General features: G+C 44.4%; 1 protein-coding gene across 1 annotated transcript in view; it reads right to left on the bottom strand.

Annotated features, from left to right (window-relative positions):
• TMEM245 (transmembrane protein 245) overlaps nt 1-19,723 on the bottom strand; it is a 1,232,464-nt gene that overhangs the window by 739,849 nt on the left and 472,892 nt on the right. Inside the window, exon 8 of the mRNA XM_044065650.1 lies at nt 15,709-15,813. Within this exon, the coding sequence (XP_043921585.1) occupies nt 15,709-15,813 (105 nt within the window). The remainder of the gene's footprint in view (nt 1-15,708; nt 15,814-19,723) is intronic.

The following is a 19,723-nucleotide window of genomic DNA, read 5'->3' as shown; positions in this document are numbered from 1 at the left end:
CCTGTCAGCTTCAATGACTGCAGAGAGGGATGAAGGTCCCCCGACGGACGTGTCAGAAGGTCTGGAACTGGGTCCAGAATCCAGGGATCCTCCAAGAGATGATGTTGAAGGAATGGGAACCAAATCTGCCGAGGCCAATGAGGGGCTATAAGGATGATAGTCTTTCCCAGGGATTTTGCTTTCTGTAGAACCTTGGGTATCAATGGGATTGGTGGAAATACATAGAGGAAACCCAGGGGCCAATCATGTATGAGTGCGCCCCTCAGGGCTTCTCCTGGAGAGGGAATCAGGGCAAAGTAGCTTCTGTATTTTCTGTTGATGTGACTGGCAAAAAGGTCGCAGCAAGGCTTGCCCCATTTGCAGAAAATCCTGTCCGCAATCTCTTTCTTGAGGGACTACTCGTGTGGCAACAAGATTGCCCTGCTCAGCTTGTCTGCTATCATGTTGGATCTCCCTGGGATGTGCGATGGCAACAGAAAGTGCTGGGAGGAAACACCCCACTACCAAACTCTGAGGGCTTCTCGGCAAAGGGGGTAAGATCTGGTTCCCCCTTGCTTGTTCAAGTACCAGACCACTGACATATTGTCTGTCTGAATCACAATCGTACCTAGAGGAAGAGAGTCCTGGAAGTACTGCAATGCCAAAAGTAATGCTCTCATCTCCAGAACACTGATATGCAACCGTGACTCCTGATCAGTCCATGTGCCTTGGGCAGTCTTTCCCTGAAAATGCCCCCCTCCACCCTATCAGGGAAGTGTCCGTGGTCACAATGTTTACTGGAGGGGGTAGAACAAAGGGGCATCCTATGGTGACATGAACAGACGTCAACCACCACTGGAGATCTTTCTTGCAAGAGCTCGTAATCAATATCAAGTGGTCCATGGGTAGTTCCTGGTAAGACCACTGAGTGAACAACAGCCACTGAAGGATCCGCATATGCATTCTTGCTAATGGTATGGCTAGGATTGCTGCAGCCATCACACCCAATACTTTCAGAACTTCTGCAGCTGGTGCTCTGTCTTTCTATACCAATGTGCTGACATGCTGGCGCAGAAGAAAGACTCTTTTGATTGGTAGCCTTAGAGTGGTGGTTGAGATGTCTAGTTCTGCCCCAATAAAAACGATATGCTGTGATGGCGACAAGGCAGACTTTTCTGAGTTGACTGTAATACCTAAATGAATGCAGAGTGACACAGTGTACCCCTTGCCTGAACAAGTTGATGCCTGGTGGTGGCGGTAAGGAGCCAATCGTCTAGGTATGGAAACACCTGGAATCCTAGATGCCTCAGGTGAGCCATGACCACTGTCATGCATTTGATGAACACGCTGGTGGCTGTAGTGAGACCAAAGGGCAGGGCTCAAAACTGAAAATGATTGGCTCCCAGCCGGAAACGCAGGTGATCTCTGGATGGCCTGACCATCTTTATGTGGTAGTACGCATCCTTGAGATACATCGAGCACATCCAATTGTCTTTCTCAAAGAAGGGAAAAATAGACTGAAGCATGACCATCTGGAACTTCTCTTTCTTTACATATTGGTCGAGTCTGCTGAGGTCCAAAATAGGTCTCCAGTCCCCTGTTTTCTTCGGAACCAAAAAGAATCTTGAGTAAGTTCCGGATCCTGTCTGGTCTGCTTAGACTGGCTGGATGACTCCTTTTTGTAGCAACTTTCAGACCTCTAAAGTTGCTTGTTCCCTGTAACTGGGTGGAACGTCCGGGATTCTCCTTATGGACAGGGGGGGGGTGTGGAGAATGGCTTGAAGTACCCTATGAAAATGATACTTTGTACCCAGCTGTCTTTTATTTCTTGCCAGGCATTTGGATACAAATATAAGTGACCCCGACTGCCTCCTGAGCAGGACAGTCAGGCCTCCTTTCAGTAGTGCTGAAAGGATTGCTCAGAGAAGTGAACTCTGTCACCCTGATGTTGCGGACCCCCTATGCCATGAGGGCGGCGTCTTCCACTATTACCCCCTCCTCTGCCCCTAGTGGGAGGTTCACCACGTGTGTCCTGAAAACTCCTTGGGCTATATGGAACCACATTTTTCCTCCCCTTTGACCTTTGGGATAAGTTCGGGTAGGGGTGGAACAACGGACTCCGACGGCAGACAGAGTCTTTCCCTCCTCTTCACACCTGGTCAAGGTTTCCTTCACTTTAGGCCCAAACAGGGAGGGTGTTAATGAAGGATGACTTGAAGGGCTCCGCGAAGGAACACAAGCGCATCCAGGAATGTCTTCTAAGAGCGACTCCTGTATCCGTTGCTCTACTCGTTCCATCAGCTGCATAGGATAAGAGCTGCATGGATGAGTTGACAGAAGAATTTAGGGTAGAAAGCTGGGCAGCAACTTTGTCAGAAGCACCTGCAGCTATTGTACCCTGAAGAGTATCTCCCAACTCCTTAAGATCATCTCTCTGCAACCTAGTAAAATGGGTCAAGTAGTTCAGTGAACGGACAGCAAAGGTCGCTGAAGTGAACATGCTTTTCCAATTTCTATCCATGATCCTAGACTCTCTAATAGGAGGATGGATACACGAGGAAGTCTCAGACATTTCCTTTTTGGTGGCTGCCGCCCCCAGCATGGTATCAACTGGGACTCCTTTGGATATGGGGCTGAAATAAACTTATTAGGCCTCCTAGGGACAGGCTCCATGGAGTCTGGTGACTCCCACGCCCTTCGAGAAACCAACTGCATGAGCTCATCGAAGGGCAGAGACACCCAAGAGGTGGAGGGTTGAGACCTGAAAGCCTTCAGGAGAACTGACTCATCCTCAGTAGGGCTTTTGGACTGCCAGTCACCCCTCTGCCTAAGGATCTCAAGTATCCCAGCAAAGGAGATATCCTCAGAAGGGGACCATGGGGACCCTTCTGACTCATCTAAGTCAGTGTCTGATGTTAGGGGAGCCCACATGTCTCCTCTTGCACAATCTCTTCCTGGGGACCTCCTCAGTGAGAGCCTCTGGGGAGGTCTCGAAGAGCAGGGTGCACCCTGTGGGGCTACCTGAGGCTCTGAGTCTCTACGCTTAGCCTGGACGATAGAAGTAGTAGCAGACACAGGCACTTTAGGCGATGAGGAAGCAAGACTTGAAGTTGAGGATGTCTTTGGAGACTGAGCTCTCCTCATGGCTTCGAAGGCACCACGGCTCCGATGGGAAGGAATTGACGGATCCGAGGGAACCGTCAAACCCTCCCGCACCAAGGCAGTGGGCTCCCAGCCGGAGGTAGGAGACGAGCTCATCCGAGCCAAAGCCCAGAGAGGAAGAGTCGGCACCGACAGGTCGGTCTGAATGGAGAGTGTTAGCTCCTAGAGTCCCCAGTCAGCACCGAGGACATCAGAGTAGATGGAGCCGAGGACACTGGAGCAGGACTCGGCTCCGAAGGCTCCACGATCAGCAGGTCTGCTTCTTCTGGCAACGAAGGGCCGATATGGCTCGGAGGAGGAGTAGCCAAAGCGGGGGTAGTGGTCTTCAGCTCCAAAGCCGCTTGGGTCGGAGCCGACAGCAATTTAGCAAGGCCTGGTGCCTGTAAAAGCTTCTGCACCAATCAATCCATATCCAAATCTGATAGGCTGACAGATGATCTAGAATGCACCGACGGTGGTGACTAGAGCAATGGTGACTGAGGCACTTCGGATATCGGCTCCAAGGCTGTGGGCCAGCTCCGAAAAGAGAAGACAGTCAGCTCCAAAACCTGTGGAGCCGATGTCTCATCAGATTTTTTGACTTCGATTTTTTTTGAGTCCTTAGATTTGGTAGATGACTTTGAGGACTTAGAGGATTTTCTGGCAATATCCTGGTCATTCAATGCCTCTTGAAAGGGGGGTTTTAGCAAACGTGTATCCATCAATTTACTTTTCCTCTCCAAAAGCACCCTAGAAGAAAAGGAATGGCAGATAGCACAAGATTCTTGCAGGTGGACAGCCCCTAAACAATAGACACATGTAACATGCCCAGCAGTGACTGACATTTTCTGGTTACAGTCAGGACATTTTTTAAAACCGGACTTGGGATGCTTGTCCTTATCTGTCATAAAGTACAGTTTTGTACCTACCATAAATGTAGATGTCCAATAGGTATGCATCTGCAGTCCTTACATATGGGTTGTCCTGCCTCAGGCAGCCCTTTGGTCGGCCGGATTCCAAAGTCTGGGTCCGGCGTCGGCTGATGTCGCCCTTTCCCCGACGTCAGAGCACCTGGGGTATAAAAGAATCAGCCAACGCCATCTTCCTCAGTTTTTCTTGCCCCAGATGCCAGGTGCCCTCTAAGGAAGGCTAAATTTGGAGAAATGCAAAATATTCCAAACATGCACAGCAATATAAAACAAATACACCATAATAGATAACCCCAGCTAGCTATAAGAGGGATATGTACCCAAGAAATTCCACAGAGGGGAAGGAGGGAGGGAAAACCTGACTGCAGATGCATACCTATCGGACATCTACATTTATGGTAGGTACAAAACTGTACTATGTCCTTCAAGGATGCATCTGCAGTCCTTACATATGGGTAGAATACCATAGCCAAGCTGGGGGTGGTAGGATCTAAGAAAATGATGGTGTAGCTTAAAATGCCCTGCAGGACTGCCGTAGCAAAGCCTGCTCTGGATCTGGAATATAAGGGTAAATTGTAATGCTTGGAAAATGTATGCACAGAGCTCCATGAAGCAGCTTCTAAAATGTCCTTGGTATCCACCCCTCTGGCTGTGGAGGTGGCTGTGGCTCTGGTGGAATGAGGCCTGATGTTAGCTGGCACAGTTTTTCCATGATAAGAGTAGCAGAATCAAATGCAATTTCCTATCCATTTTGAAATTGTCTGTTTGGAAATTGCTTTGCCTTGAATGCCTGCAGCATATGCTACCAACAGCTGGTCAGTTTTTCTGAAAGTCTTAGTTCTGTCCAAGTAGTAGCGCAACTGTCTGTGAATGTCCAGGGTATGCAGAAGTTTCTCTCCCTTGTTTTGCGGATTTGGAAAGAAGGTAGGCAGGTGAATAGCTTGGTTCAATGAAACCCTGGATACCACCTTTGGCATGAATGAAGGATTGGTTCTCAAGGAGACTCTGTCCTGATGAAAAATAAGAAATGGTTGTACTGCCATGAGTGCCTGCAATTCAGATACTCTTCTTGCTGAGGTTATGGCCAGAAGGAAGGCAGTCTTCCAAGACAGGAACTGTAACTCTGAAGATGCTGCTGGTTCAAAGGGAGGTAGAGTCAACTTTTCCAACATGAAGTTAAGGTCCCATGATGGCACTGGTGGTTTTCTTGGAGGATTGATGTTTTTAATTCCTCTTAGAAACTGCCTTAGGAGAGGATGAGAGAAGACAGGTGGATCAGTATTGTATTCTGCTGAAATTGCTGAAGCATGAATTTTTATGGAAGAGTAAAAAAGGCCATTGTGGAGCATTTCTGCAAGTATTCCAGGATATGTGGCATGCTCATCACTGTGGCATCTAGGCCCTTTGCAGTGCTCCAAGTGTGGAATCTTTTCCATTTTGCTGAATATGCCTTTCTCGTGGAAGGTATGCGAGCTTCCATGATGATATCCTTCACTCTCTTGGATAGCTTTTCCTGGTGAGGAGTCAAGGTATTCTCCAGGCTGTCAGCTGCAGGGTTTTCAGGCTGGAGTGCAGAGTTTTGTAATTGTGCTGTGTCAGAAGGAGTGACCATTGTGGTAGAGGCCACGGTTTCGTGTGTGACAGGCTCCGTAACAGTGGGTACCAGTGCTGCCTTGGCCAGTCCGGAGCTATTAGAATCACTTTTGGCTGCTCTGTCCTGATTTCCAGTAAGACCTTGGTCATTAGTGGAAGAGGTGGAAATGCATACACTGTTAAGAGTATTCCAGCTGAAAGAGAGGGCGTCCACTTTCCATGCTTGTTGGGTGGTATGTCCTTGAACAGAATTTCTTCAGCTGATGATTGTGGTGGGAGGCAAAAAGATCTATGTCCGGCCTCCCCCAAGATTATGTTATCTGAAGGAAGATGTCTGGGTGTAGCATCCATTCGTGTGGATCCAATGAATTTCTGCTTAGGCTGTCCGCCAGTATATTGTCTTTTCCTGGCACAAACTGGGATTGCAGCTCTATATTGAGTTTTAGGGAAAGTTCCCAAAGATTCATTGCTAGTCTGCAAAGAGGGTAGGAATGGGTACCTCCTTGCTTGTTTATGTACCACATAACTGTGGTATTGTCTGTCCTTATTAGCAGGTGGCCTTGATGTAGAAAGTGCTTGAAGGCCTCGATTGCATGAATCACTGCCAGCATTTCCTTTTGATTTATGTGCATGCGCAATTCTTTCTGAGACCATAGTCCTTGGATGCATCTGTCTTCCATATGTGCTCCCAATCCATGGTCTGAAGCGTCCGAGGTAATGGTCTGGCTGGTTACTGGTTTGCTGAAAGGCAGACCCCTGTTTGACTGGCTTGCTTGGGCCCACCACAGGAATTCCTTTTGAAGGCATGGAATGAGTGGTATCAAACTTTCTAGGCTGTGATTGTGCTGAGACCATAAACACCTTAGGTACCATTGTAGTTTTCTCATATGCAGCCTTGCTTGTGGAATCAGAAGAATGCACGATGCCATGTAACCCAGGGCCTGCAGGATTTTCCTTGCAGTCATCTGAGTTTGTTTTGTCAGATTTTTGAAGTAATCCGGTAGTTGTCTTTGTTTTTCTTCTGTGAGAAAAGCCATTTGGGTGGTTGTATCTAGTTCCGCACCCAGAAAAGTTATTCTTTGGGATGGCACAAGTCTTGACTTGTGAATGTTGACTGTGTATCCCAAGGCCTGCAGTAGGCGGATGGCATAATTCAAATGTTTTTCCAAAGTTTGTTGGCTGTCCGCTTGTATAAGGCAGAGGTCCAGAGGTCCAGATACGGGTATATTTGAATCCCCTGAAGTCTGCAGTGTGCAATTACTGATGCCAGGCATTTCATGAATACTCTGGGCGCAGTAGATAAGCCAAAGGGCAATGCTGAGAATTGATAATGCTCTGAACCTGCAAGAAATCTGAGGTGTCTTCTGCAACTTTGTCTGATAGGGACATGCAGGTATGCCTCCTTGAGGTCTAGAGTTACCAGCCAAGACCCCTTGCCCAGCATGGGAAGGAGTTGCTGTAGGGTCAGCATTTTGAATTTTGGCACAATGAGATAAGTATTGAGTGCGGACAAATCGAGAATAGGCCTCCATTGTTTTTCTTTTCTTGGGACAAGGAATAGTCTGGAATAAAATCCTTGGTCTTGTTCTGCGAAAGGAACCTTTTCTATAGCTTTCATTTGCAATAGGTTGGCAATTTGTTTTAAAGCCTCTGCCCTTTGATTTGGTGGCAGGTTTGGCATTCCTTTTCTTTTTGGTAATGTATGGAAATGGAACCTGTATCCTTTGTCTATTATTTGCAGTGTCCATTTGTCCCTTGTAATACTGTGCCAATTTCTTGAGAATAAAGACAATTTTCCGCCCAAAGGTGCTTCTAATTGAGCCCTGGTTGGCGGGATCAAGGTGAAGTCATTGAGTCTGTCCTTGTGCAGTAGGTGTTGGTCCTGCACTACCTCTCTGGTTAGGAAGCTGCCATTGACGGCCTCTGTAGGAGCCTCTAGCTTGCCCTCTACCTCTGGCATGCCTGTTCTTGCCTCTTTGATATCTGTCTTCTGGAAAGGATCAATTCTTAGAAGGCCAACTTCGGCTGAATCTTGGTGGTTGTACCTGGAGGAAATCTTTGACTGTTTGTACAGATTTAGCCTTTTCCTCAAATTTCTTTAAGACCTCCTGAGCAGTGGAGCCAAATAACTTTTGCTTTTCCAGTGCAGCATCCAAATGCTTAGCCTTAACATGATCTGGCAGATTGTTCCTTCAGCCAAGCATGTCTACGTATGACTGCACCTGTCATTGCTGACCTACATGAAGCTTCCAATGCATCATAACCACACTGCAAGAAATGGTTGCTAACCTGTTGTGAATTATGTACCAGATCCTAAAGTGACTTACGGTCTAGGGGTTCAGGAGAAGACAGCTTTTTCTGCAATTCATCCAACAAATACTCTTGGGTACTGTATCATATGAAATTGACAATTTAAAGCCCTCATAGACAGAGTGGAAGAAGTATACACTTTTTTACCCCATCTCTCTAAAGCCCGGGACTCCCTTTCAGAGGGGAGTGGATTTTTAGTAGTGGCAGCTGCAACCCCTTTAGGACCCTGGGAAATAGTTTCTGGGTCAGCAGAGTGGGCCTTGTAAAGGAAATGATGCGAGTCCGGGACCCTGTAGTACCTATCGGGTTTAACAGGAGCCGGAGGAAGGGTGTCAGGGGTAGTGCTAGACTCAGAATACACATCATCAATGACACTTAAAACAGGAGGAATAGCCAAAGGTCTATGCTGAGGTAAATGAAGAAAAGTCCTTAATCTCTTCCTGGAATCGGAGAATTCCTGGCCCTGCCATTGGAAATGCTCTCTCATGGAGTGAAGGGTCTCCCCAAAGGACAGCTCTTCAGGAGGGGAAGCAGAGGGAATGGATTCCTCTGCATCAGAATCCTCGTAGGCCGTGAAGGCCTCCTCCTGGTAATCTGATAGAGCAGAGCCATCAGAGGACTGAGGATCAGTGGACTCGACCCTGGGCCTTTTGTCTAGAGGGGGTTGAGAGCTCCTGTCCGGATGAGGCTGGGATCCCCTGATTAAGGAAATAAGGTCCTCAGCCAAACTTAGAATCTGTGAACCTGTAGTGGATCCCTGAGAAATAGACTTGGGAGGCAAGAGTTTTTTGTTGCTTAGCAGCTTTAGCCCTAGTGAATGCTTTAATGGACATGGATGCAGGGGGCCCTGGCTGCTCCACATGCTGGGGTAGTCTTGTCTAAGGGAATGGTGTCGGTAGTTTCCTGAACACCGGTTTCAGAGGGTAAATCCATAACCGACTCAGAAGAAGCCACCGGGGCCGAGGCTGTCGGTTGTACTGTTTCCACGGTCGGAAGTACCAAAGACTTGGTTTCAGCCGAGACCGAGACACTCGCGGTAGGCCTAGGCGTGGTTTCAGCCGAAACCACGGTCCGCGTGTGTCGGTCCTTGTCCTTCCGTTTTTTGATTAAATGAGAAGTCGGAGTCTCCGACAGCATTTTATAAGAGAAACTAGCCCCAAAAGATTCCTCTGCAAACTCCGACCGACGCCTAAGAGTGCGTCGATTAAAGGAGGCACAGGCAGTACAGGCTGAGACGTCGTGGTCTGGGCCTAGGCAAGGGAGGCAGTAGGAATGGAAATCCTTATGAGGTATTTGTTTCCCACAAGTCAAGCAATTATTAACTTTAAACATTTGATCTGACATCGGCTGAGGCAAGAAAGAGTCCCCAACGGGGTACTTAGCTTTTTGAAGTCTTCGGTAGCTGAATTTACAGGAGCTGGCCGAACGGCACTTGCGAACTGCTTCTGCTTCGGGCACCACGCGGCAAGAAAGACTGAGGAAGATGGCGTCGGCTGATTCTTTTATACCCCAGGCGCTCTGACGTCGGGGAAAGGGCAACATCAGCCGACGTCGGACCCAGACTTTGGAATCCGGCCGACCGAAGGGCTGCCTGAGACAGGACAACCCATATGTAAGGACTGCAGATGCATCCTTGAAGGACATCAACACTCACGCGATCCAAAAACACAGTGAAATAAGCAACAACAGGCTCTAAAGACACACACACACAGAGCCTAATGTATAAAAATTGAAAAACTGTATAACTACTGTTGACTAAATGTAGTACACACTCAACTAACTTAGGCCGAAAAATGAGGCCAACTATCTAAAGAGTAAATCCAACAAGCTATCACAGCAAAAAACTCTTACACTATAATGCTAAATACTACAAGATATCAAAACACACTGAGTTCAACTAGTCCAAAAACAACGAGGCCAACTATCTAAACACTAAATATCAAGAATAAGATATGGCACGGGAAGGGGAAAGCTATAAAAGCTAATTGTCTAACTATTTATACAAACAACTAGAAAAAGCTATATTGAAAGCTAGTAAATATAATGTTTTTTTAATTTACTGGCCCGAGCATACACTGGAACCTCCAATAAGATGCCATGGCAAACTAGATTTGAGGTAATTCACAGTGCATCCTGGGATAGGGGCTTGGCCTCAAGCTACTGGAAGACCTCGAGCTTTGCATAAGGCTGTACTGGAGTCGATGGATTGGCTCCGAACCCATCAGTCAAGAATGAACGGCAAGATTGAACAACTTCACATCATATGTTTATGCAGTTACATGCAATGCAGTCAGGCTTTGAGACAAGCATGTGAGTCTGGTAGCCTGGGGGAGACCCAGATAGACCGCATACTTGCAGTTAGGACTGGTGAGGTGGTTACTTCAGGAAGGGAGTTACTCTGTAGCAGTGAGACTGAAGGTGAGTCGCAGCTGCTTGTGGGTACTGATGTTCCCTTAAACAGAGTGACTGGAAAGGTAGAGGTGAGTAGTAGTACCCAGGCTGACAGTAAGGCACCACTGTCAGAGGATGCTAGAATTCCTGTGGAAGGGGAGCTGGGAAGGGTTACAAAGAGAGAGATGAGACAGGCTCAGCTCTCAGACCCTACATTGCAAGACCTGAGGCACATAGCTAGTGAGGCACCTGATTCTCAAAGGAAGGGGGAATCTGTATACTGGGACAAAGGGTTACTGTATAGAGAGTGGACCCCTGAGGGAGGGCTAGAAGATGAGAGGATACAGCAGTTAGTAGTGCCTAGGGCCTACCATCTGGTACATCTAGCCATAGCCCATAATATTCCCTTTGCAGGTCATATGGGCATAAAACGTACAAAGAGACATATTATGCAGTACTTTTTTTGGCCTGGAATTTCCAGAGATGTAACAGGGTACTGCAGGACCTGGGAGCAATGCCAAAAGGTAGGCAAGGCAGGAGATACAGTGAGAGCTCCTTTGATGCCTTTGCTTGTGATTGAGGAGCCATTTCACCGGGTAGCTATGGATATTGTGGGGCCTCTGAGTACCCAAAGTACTACAGGGAAAAAGTATATCCTAGTGTTAGTAGATTATGCTACAAGATACCCTGAGGCAGTGGCACTGTCCTCCATTGAGACAGAAAAGGTGGCAAATCCTTTGTTAGAGATTTTCAGCAGGGTAGTTTTCCCAAAATAAATACTGACTGACAGAGGTGCCAGTTTCATGTCAGACCTGCTGGCTTGTCTGTGGAAGTACTATGGGGTGAAACACCTGAAGACCACCCCCTACCATCCCCAGACTAATGGTCTTGTTGAGAGGTTAAACTCTACAATCAAGTCCATGCTACGGGCATTTGCAAACCAGTTTAAGAGGGAGTGGGACAAATATTTGCCACATCTGTTGTTTGCTCACAGAGAGGTTCCCTAGGAATCCACAGGTTTTTCACCCACTGTGTTGCTGTATGGGCATAGGGTGGGAGGACCTCTAGATTTAATTTGTGATAAGTGGGAAGGTGAGTGTGAATGCCACAAGGAGTCTGTTGTGGCATATGTCCTAAACCTCAAGACAAGGCTCAAGGAACTCATGGGCTTGGCCCAGGAGAACCTGGCAGAAGCCCAACAACAGAAAAAGGTCATGTATGACAGGAATGCTCAAGCTAGATACATGTTGTAGGGCAGCAGGTAATGGTTCTCATTCCTGTCAGACACAAGTTGCAAGCAGCTTGGGAGGGACCCTACAAGGTAGTAAAAAAGGCAAGTGATGTTAACTACATGGCAGAACTGCTAGGCAGGAGCACAAATTGTACCATGCTAACATAATGAAACCTTATCATGATAGGGAGGCCCTTGTGCTGAGCATTTGCAGTGGATTTCAGGAGGAGTCTGAGGGAGAGCTGGTGAATGATCTCTTCAGTGAGGCTCTGACTGACACCTCAGTGGAAGGGGTAGCAGTGTCCCAAGCAGCTATCTCCTACCCAGGTTCGAGAAATAAATCCAAGCAGGGTTACAGGGGTTTGGATACATGTTCACTGGGAAACCAGGGTGCACCCACATGGTGCAGCACCAGGTGGATACAGGACCCCAAAGGCCATTAGGCAGGCCCCTTATAGGGTGCCTGAGAGAGTCAAACAGACTCTGAGGGGGGAGATACAGGAGATGTTGGAACTAGGGGTAATTTCGGAGTCCAACAGCCCCTGGGCCTTCCCAGTGGTGCTGGTACCAAAGAAGGATGTCAGCAACAGGTTCTGTGTGGACTACAGGAAATTAGTCACAAAGAGTCAGATGCTTACCCCATGCCTAGGACAGATGAGACCCTAGAGCAGCTGGGTGGGGCTAAGTATCTTAACACCATTGATCTTACCAAGGGATACTGGCAGGTGCCCTGGACTCACAGTGCTACAGAGAGGTCAGCCTCTGTGACTCCTCTTGGCTTGTATGAGTTCACAAAGATGCCCTTTGAGATGAAAAATGTCCCAGCAACTTTCCAGAGGCTGGTAGATCACATCCTAGCAGGAGCAGGAGGGTTTGCCCTTGCTTACCTAGATGATATTGCCATCTACAGCTATTCCTGGCAAGAGTACTTTCAACATGGCAGGGAGGTGCTGGGCAGACTACAGAGGTCAAGGTTGACCATTAAGCCGACCAAATGTCAGGTGGGTATGGCAGAGGTCTCCTACCTGGGACATAGAGTGGGGAGTGATAACATTAGTCCAGAACCTGTCAAAGTGGAAGCCATTCAGGCATGGCCTGCACCTGTTACCAAAAAGCAGGTAAGGCATTCTTAGGGACAGCAGGGTACTACAGAAAGTTCGTCCCCAATTATAGTACCATAGCTGCTCCCCCCACAGACCTGACGAGGAAAAACTGGCCAGATAAGGTAGTGTGGACCCCAGCATGTGTGCAGGCATTCCAGAAACTCAAAAAAGCTTTGGAAGGACCCCCTGTGTTAGCCAGCCCAGATTACAGCAAATATTTTTTTGTGCAGGTGGATGCTTTGAACCATGGGGTGGGGGGGCTGTACTTAGCCAGATTTCTTCAGTGGGAGAAGTGCACCCAGTGGTTCATCTCAGTCATAGGCTTCAACCTAGGGAGGAATGCTATGCAGCTGTAGAAAAGGAGTGTCTAACCATAGTGTGGGCACTGCAGAAACTTCACCTTTATCTGTATGGAAGAAACTTCACTGTAGTTATGGATCACAAACCCCTAACATGGTTACACCAAGCCAGCCAGCAAAATGCCAAGTTGCTAAGATGGAGCGTAGGGTTGCAAGCATACATGTCATGTCAGTACAGCACTGCAGTGAGGTTAGCAATGCCAATGCAGATGGGGTCTCAAGACAGGGAATTGGGTTAGGAATACTCAGATAGACCTAACCCTCTCAAGCAACATTTCTCAAAGGTCAATTGAAAAACTAGCTTGAGTTCTCTGGGGCAAGATATGTGAAGGCTGCCAGCCTAGCTAGATAGAATTTTGTAGATAATTCTGTCATTTGTAAATATTAAAATAAGCCACAGGCTTGTTCTCTTAAATGGCAATACATGGTGTTAAATGCTGAACATCAAAAATGTAACACTGCACTCTGCTGAAAGAAATCTGATAAGTCAAGCCTTGTATGACTGTTCAATCTCAAACTCGGACCTGTGGTGTCTGAGACCAGAGTTAATTGTTAGATTTTACATACATAATGTCTTTAACTACTGTGGGTTCCTGACCAGGTGCAAGATCAAAGCTATGTTAAACTCTGAGTTTCTGTTAGCCTGGGAAACCCGAAAATTAAGAATGATGTAATCTAAAATGAGTCAGCAGGATGTATTCTCAATTTAAAGGACTTTCTCAGAGAGAGAGAGAGAGAGAATCCGAGCATTTTGGATTTTGTCTAAAGCTGACAACAACTCACCAGTACTCTGCTTTGCTCTATACATACGTTTATTTAAAATTGTGATTGCTCGTTGATATAGATAGAAAATAGTAGGTTTAGTCTAGCTGTTTTCTGTATTGATGTCAGAACTGTTCTACTGCATTATTTTAAGGATTTTCTTGTGATCTCTGAACTCTTGACTAACACTATGTAGTAAGAAGTATTGTCTTGTGTTTTCATTATTAAATATTTTTAAACCTTTCAACTGTAGCTGTTTTGTGTAGAGATAATTTGAGCTCTAGAGTACATTGCATGTATATAGTGATACTGTACAAAGCTACTCCAATAATATTGCTGCTCAGTCACACTTACTATTTGGATAATAATATCGCACAGTAAAATTGGGCACCCGTTGCTAAGGGCCTTATTAGTAGCTGATATTAGTGGTTGGTGGCAGCTGGTACTACTTTATAGACTGGGAGGAAGGGGCATAGCTGGAGAATCTGTGCCAGCCTTCCCCAGGAGTGTCTGTGTGTTTGTAGATAACTCATACCTTAGAGTGTGTGTCAGCTACTTAAGCAGGGACACGAAGCACTGGTTGGACAGAGAGGGTGCTGGAGGTTTTAGCTACACCACTAGGCTGAGATCTGCACTATATAGCTATGCCAGTGGGGAGTCGTATTGGGGATCTGAAGAGAAAGGGAGAAACCAGCCCCAGACTGACTGTGATCTCTGTGTGCTCTTAAGGGAAATTGCACTTTACTGTGTGTGCATTTGTTATCATTCCCAATGTGGACACCCCTCACTGGTGTCAGTGGTGAGGATTGATGCTCCTTGATTAATGAGCCAGTGCACGGGCATCACAATGAGCTGCTTCCTGCGCACTGCCTTAACAAATAGAAATAAATAAAATACATAAACAAACAATGTGCGATTCCAAGCTAATAATTGATTTCCACTGACATTTTACTTTGCTGAAGGGTCTTTTAGTATGCTTATATCAGTAAATTTCCATGTTGTGGTAGAGTGTTCTAGCCAACTTCCAAACAGTTGACTACAGCACTAAATTTGATAATTCACTTTTGCAGTAATTGTGCAAGCGAAGTATAAGAGCACCCACATGTAAACACAGATTTAAATTAATCAGATTTGAAGCACATTCCATCAAGCAGAGGTGCAGTATACATAATCACTTAGCGTCTCCAATTAAGTTCCACTACACAAAGGGAAATGGGCATTTTTGATCCCCTGCAGTTTTGTACAGAGTTTCAGGTACTCTACAGGTATGTAAATGTCTAATCATTGTTAGGCAAGTGTTATACAGTACAGGTAGCAATTAGAGAGCTGTATTTTCACCAGTTATTAGAAGACTTAAATGTAAGGTGGTTGATTACTTACCTATTCACTAAAACTTACAAGGATTTTCATAAACAATGTATGCAGCAGTGTACGCTCATTACAGGACTGTAGTTTGCATGTGATCCTGGCATTAAGGAAATGCACGAATGTAGGATGGTATAAATGGATCACTACTCCACATCGGCTTGCCAACCGCAACATTAGTGCAGTGCATTTTCATGCCAAGAAACTTACCCCTTCAGTCTCAATTTTACTGAAAGAAGGTAAACTTGGTCAGCCTGACCTTAGAAATACTCTACAGATTCAAAGGTTCAGATGTTTTTGGCTTGCTGTGTCTGGTCTTCAGAAAAGAAAACAGATTACAACTTACTAGGAAACTTGCTATTTGAGAAACTCCACTATAATGAATACTTTACATTTTAGATTGTATTCACTGACTGACTTGCACAACAAAGAAATATTCATATTTTCTTTCTCCATTTCTTTGCACAGTATGTTCTGTAAAATTAAATACACAGCTGGGAAACACAGATAACAAAAATGACTGTAAACTTACTATAATGGATTACCTTTGCAGTAAGAAGCAGAGCTAAAAGCAGTGTTCCCATCACCAACAGGAAGATTATAAAAATGCTGATTATTTTGTCAAGTGATCTCTCCAGCCAAATAATCATCTGTAAATAAAAATAATATATATTCAAAGCAACAATTATCAATATGTTAAGGAGAAATTATAAAACATGAATTTAGTGTTTTTACCATACAGAAAACTGAAACCATATAATTCTCTCAATTTGGGTTTTAGTGTCAAACACACAAATGTTGAGCAGTCACAAATCAGTTATGGAAAAACTACTATAGCACTATTGTTCAACAAAAAATGCTAGTCTAGTATAAAATCGAATATTTCAGATGCATGCATTAAAACAGCAAAGTGTCAGGTTCTTGTGGAAGCACCAATAGGTCACTGGGACGCAGCTCTTACATATGCACCCACTAAATTGGGACATCATAACATCAATTAAAGATGGAAGTAAAAACCTACATTACTGAGGCTTGACAGCAATGCCATGATATTAATCTTAAACCATTAAAATATATTTTAAGGAGATAAACACTATCACAAATTATAATATGTTGTCAGTCAGCAAACTTCCTCAACTAAAGTATCCCTGGCTTATGGGTAAAGTATTAGCTAGTTTTACTAATTATGCTTTCTGCTGTCATTTCAATGCCTTATACACAGGGATTTTGCATTCAAATTTGTTCCCTAACTGTGAAGTCAGAGCCACAAAAATGGTACAGATCCTAAGGTTGTTGCTGCATTACAGATAAAGACTGGATTTTACATATTCCCCACTTGCCCAATGACACTGCACCAGATAATGCATGCAACATAAGCAGAGGTGTGTGTGTGTGTGTGTGTGTGTGTGTGTGTCCCAATGACACTGCACCAGATAATGCATGCAACATAAGCAGATGTGTGTGTCTGTGTCCAAACAACCAAGCTGTCACAGCCTCTTTCCATAAACTTTGGATTCTTTATCATGTCTGGGGTTAGCATTTAGACTCCAACAGGGGACACTCCAGAGATAATGGATATTCTTCCACCAAAGATTCCTTCTCCCTATTTGGCTCTCTGTACCTTGGGTCACTAGTGCTGCAGACAGATGCATACATTGTTTCTGCTCCAGTTGGCTGCTTAACTAACACCTGGTTAAGATGCACATCCATACCAATATTCTGCAGACCAAGCAGAGATCAGACTCCACAGACATCTGCAATCCTGAAAGGTTTATTCTGAAATATATTTCCTGAAATATATGGGGAAAAGGTCTTTCATCAAAAAAGCAGTGTGGCACAGTAGCCCAGTAAACATTTTAACTTGAGGGTGAAGACTTCTGTGGTGTTTGGAATTATGCTATGAGCTTGCGAATGTTCTTTTTATAAGACTATTAAAAACTGCACAATAAAAGCTGGCTTGATTCACCAGAGATTATTCTCTCTGCATGTTACTTCTGATCGTCTATGATGTACAAGTCTTTCCAATTTGCTGCAGGTACTTTGTCCACGTCACATAATTAACAAAATCAAGGAGGTGACACTTGAACTTCCTGTTCATTTATTTTAAGAATTGTCAGGTCTGTTCTGACAATAAAATAAATATACAATAAAATACATGCATTCCTTGAATGAAATAAGGAATGTGTAACACATCTAGCGCGGCTGTCTCTGTTAGAATACAGCCTAGTAGCTGTCTTTAGGGATTGCTGCGATTTAACACATTTCTTTTCATAATGTACCGCTGCAGCAGCAGTGCTTTTCAGTCGTATCGTTCTACAGCAAAGTACTGCTGCACCTTTTGGTTTCGGCAATGCAGCTCACAGGAAATGCCTCATGAGCTACACACCACAACCCACTTGAAAGAAACCTTGGGTAAAGTATTCCATTCTTTGTGAAGATCCTTAGCAAATGGAGCAACATGTCAAATTTTCTGTTTCTCTTTACCAGACACATCTACCCTAACATACTTCTGTTAAAAAACCTGGGATTTCTTCCTGAACCAAAATTTGTGGATTCACCCTCAGCTCTTCCAAAATCACTAGCTGAGGTTCTCCATTCCTGTCCTCAACAGATATCAGCCCAGTCGCGGCAGACATGCAGATAGCTTGTTCCATATTAGCCTCCATCTAGGTCATGATAGCAGGGACAGGTATCTGAACCAGATGTTCCTTGGGCTCTTCATCAGACACAGCATATATGTCTGGCAGAGGCTAGACAGCACAAGTCTTCTTTTTCAATTTCTATAAAAAAAGTCTGTATAAGCCAAGGCTCCCTCAGCAAGAAGCTTAAGGCACTAATTTATAAGGTAAACCAAGAGAGAGGAAAGATGGTTATGCAGCGTCTTAAGAATGAAGTCCTGGAAAATAGAAGTCTCTTTACGATTGACAAAACACAAAAAAAGGCACTTACTGTGTCTGTTCTTATCGGGAATCTGCCTTCCACAACCACATTTCCTCTTTCTGGATGACACATACCTACAATAAACAAAACTAAAAGAAAAAGGAAGAGTCCCCCACTGAGCGCTTATCTACTCAAGGCTCAGTAATATGCACCTATTAATACAACCTACAGACTGAAAATGAAATACTGTGTTCAGAATGGCAGCAAAGTAGTTCTGAAAAGTTTGTGCTCATACATGACTTATGTACCCTTACACCTCAGACATAGGAAATATGTCTGTTGTTTGGCACTTGGAAGGGCCCAGGCTTTGGTATGCTGGCCAAACATACAGCTACCCTTAGTAGATTCTCCCTACAGTAAAGAATACTGCAACAGTGATTAAAGATGGACATCTAGCCCAAACATTAAATGCGTTCTGGTTAATGGAACTATCTTCTAAATGTTTAGTATATAACATGCATACCAAGAATGTTATTACTATGAATTTGTGGCAATTTTGACTAATAAACATTCTAAGATGCCATTTTTGGTTTGACTTCTACAGCTACATGAAGGAATTAGAAATTCTTGCTTGCTTATTTTCAGTATTGTAAAGTATTTTTGCTAGTAATACTTATGAACCAGTTTTTTCTCTGTAACACCTAATTTTTGTATAATATTTCTTATTTGAATGTATAAAAACACTTGGTTTTACTAACCCATTTGTATTGTATTGTGGAGCTTTTCTCCCCGGGCCTCTACTGAAAATGGAATGTATCCAGCTAGACTAGCCCGGTCAACAAATGTAAAATAAAATAAATAAAATTTAGATTTTAGACCAGTAGGGAGGGTGGGGATGGCTGGGTCATATAGGTGCTGGCTTTATACACTGAAAATAAAATTAAATGAAACATCTAATGTCTAATACAAATTATTTTATTTCAGATAACAGAAGCTGATAAGTTGTTGTGACTTAACCAAATGCAAACTTTGAATCCAAACGCAATCTAATCTGATAAAATCTGAAGACGTGACTAGGTTATCTGTGTGTTACTGCTTCTTTCATAAATGTCAGACTGTAGCGTGCATACATACGGTGGACATTTACTTGGTTGTTTTTAATTTACTATGCTTATGACTCACTTTTATACCAAACATAAACATCACTCTGCATTTTCTGCACTATGACTCATGGCTCAGGTCAGAGCTGAAAACAGTCCGAAGACCAGTCAAATTACTGTGCTGAAAACGCACAGATATCATGACTTTCTATGTACTTTAAAGACTGAACAAACGGTTTCAAAGCAAATGATTCTGAAGAGTGGATGACTACAGTAACATTTTTTTTTTGTTACATAGCCATTGTCGGTGAAGTTAAGTAGAGGTTATGAGATCTTTTTTAAGATGAGAACAATATATTGGCAAGATGAACGACATTTATTACCAATTGTCTCAGAACATTTTTTTTAAGTCTGAAGATAAAGTTTTCCAGCTGATGAAAGGAAGAGCTATGAAGGAACAACAAGGCCCTATCACGTGTGAACATATTTTTAAAATTAATGCAAATTGCTTTATATTTATTCTAATGCAGACAGTTTCAAGTTGAATAATAGGCATAACAAGGGTTTCATAGTGGGCATA

The sequence above is a fragment of the Protopterus annectens genome, chromosome 3.part0 (genome assembly GCF_019279795.1).
Source record: "Protopterus annectens isolate FY-2018-M chromosome 3.part0, PAN1.0, whole genome shotgun sequence".
NCBI lineage: Eukaryota > Metazoa > Chordata > Ceratodontiformes > Protopteridae > Protopterus > Protopterus annectens.
This window is presented reverse-complemented; position numbering and strand designations above follow the sequence as displayed.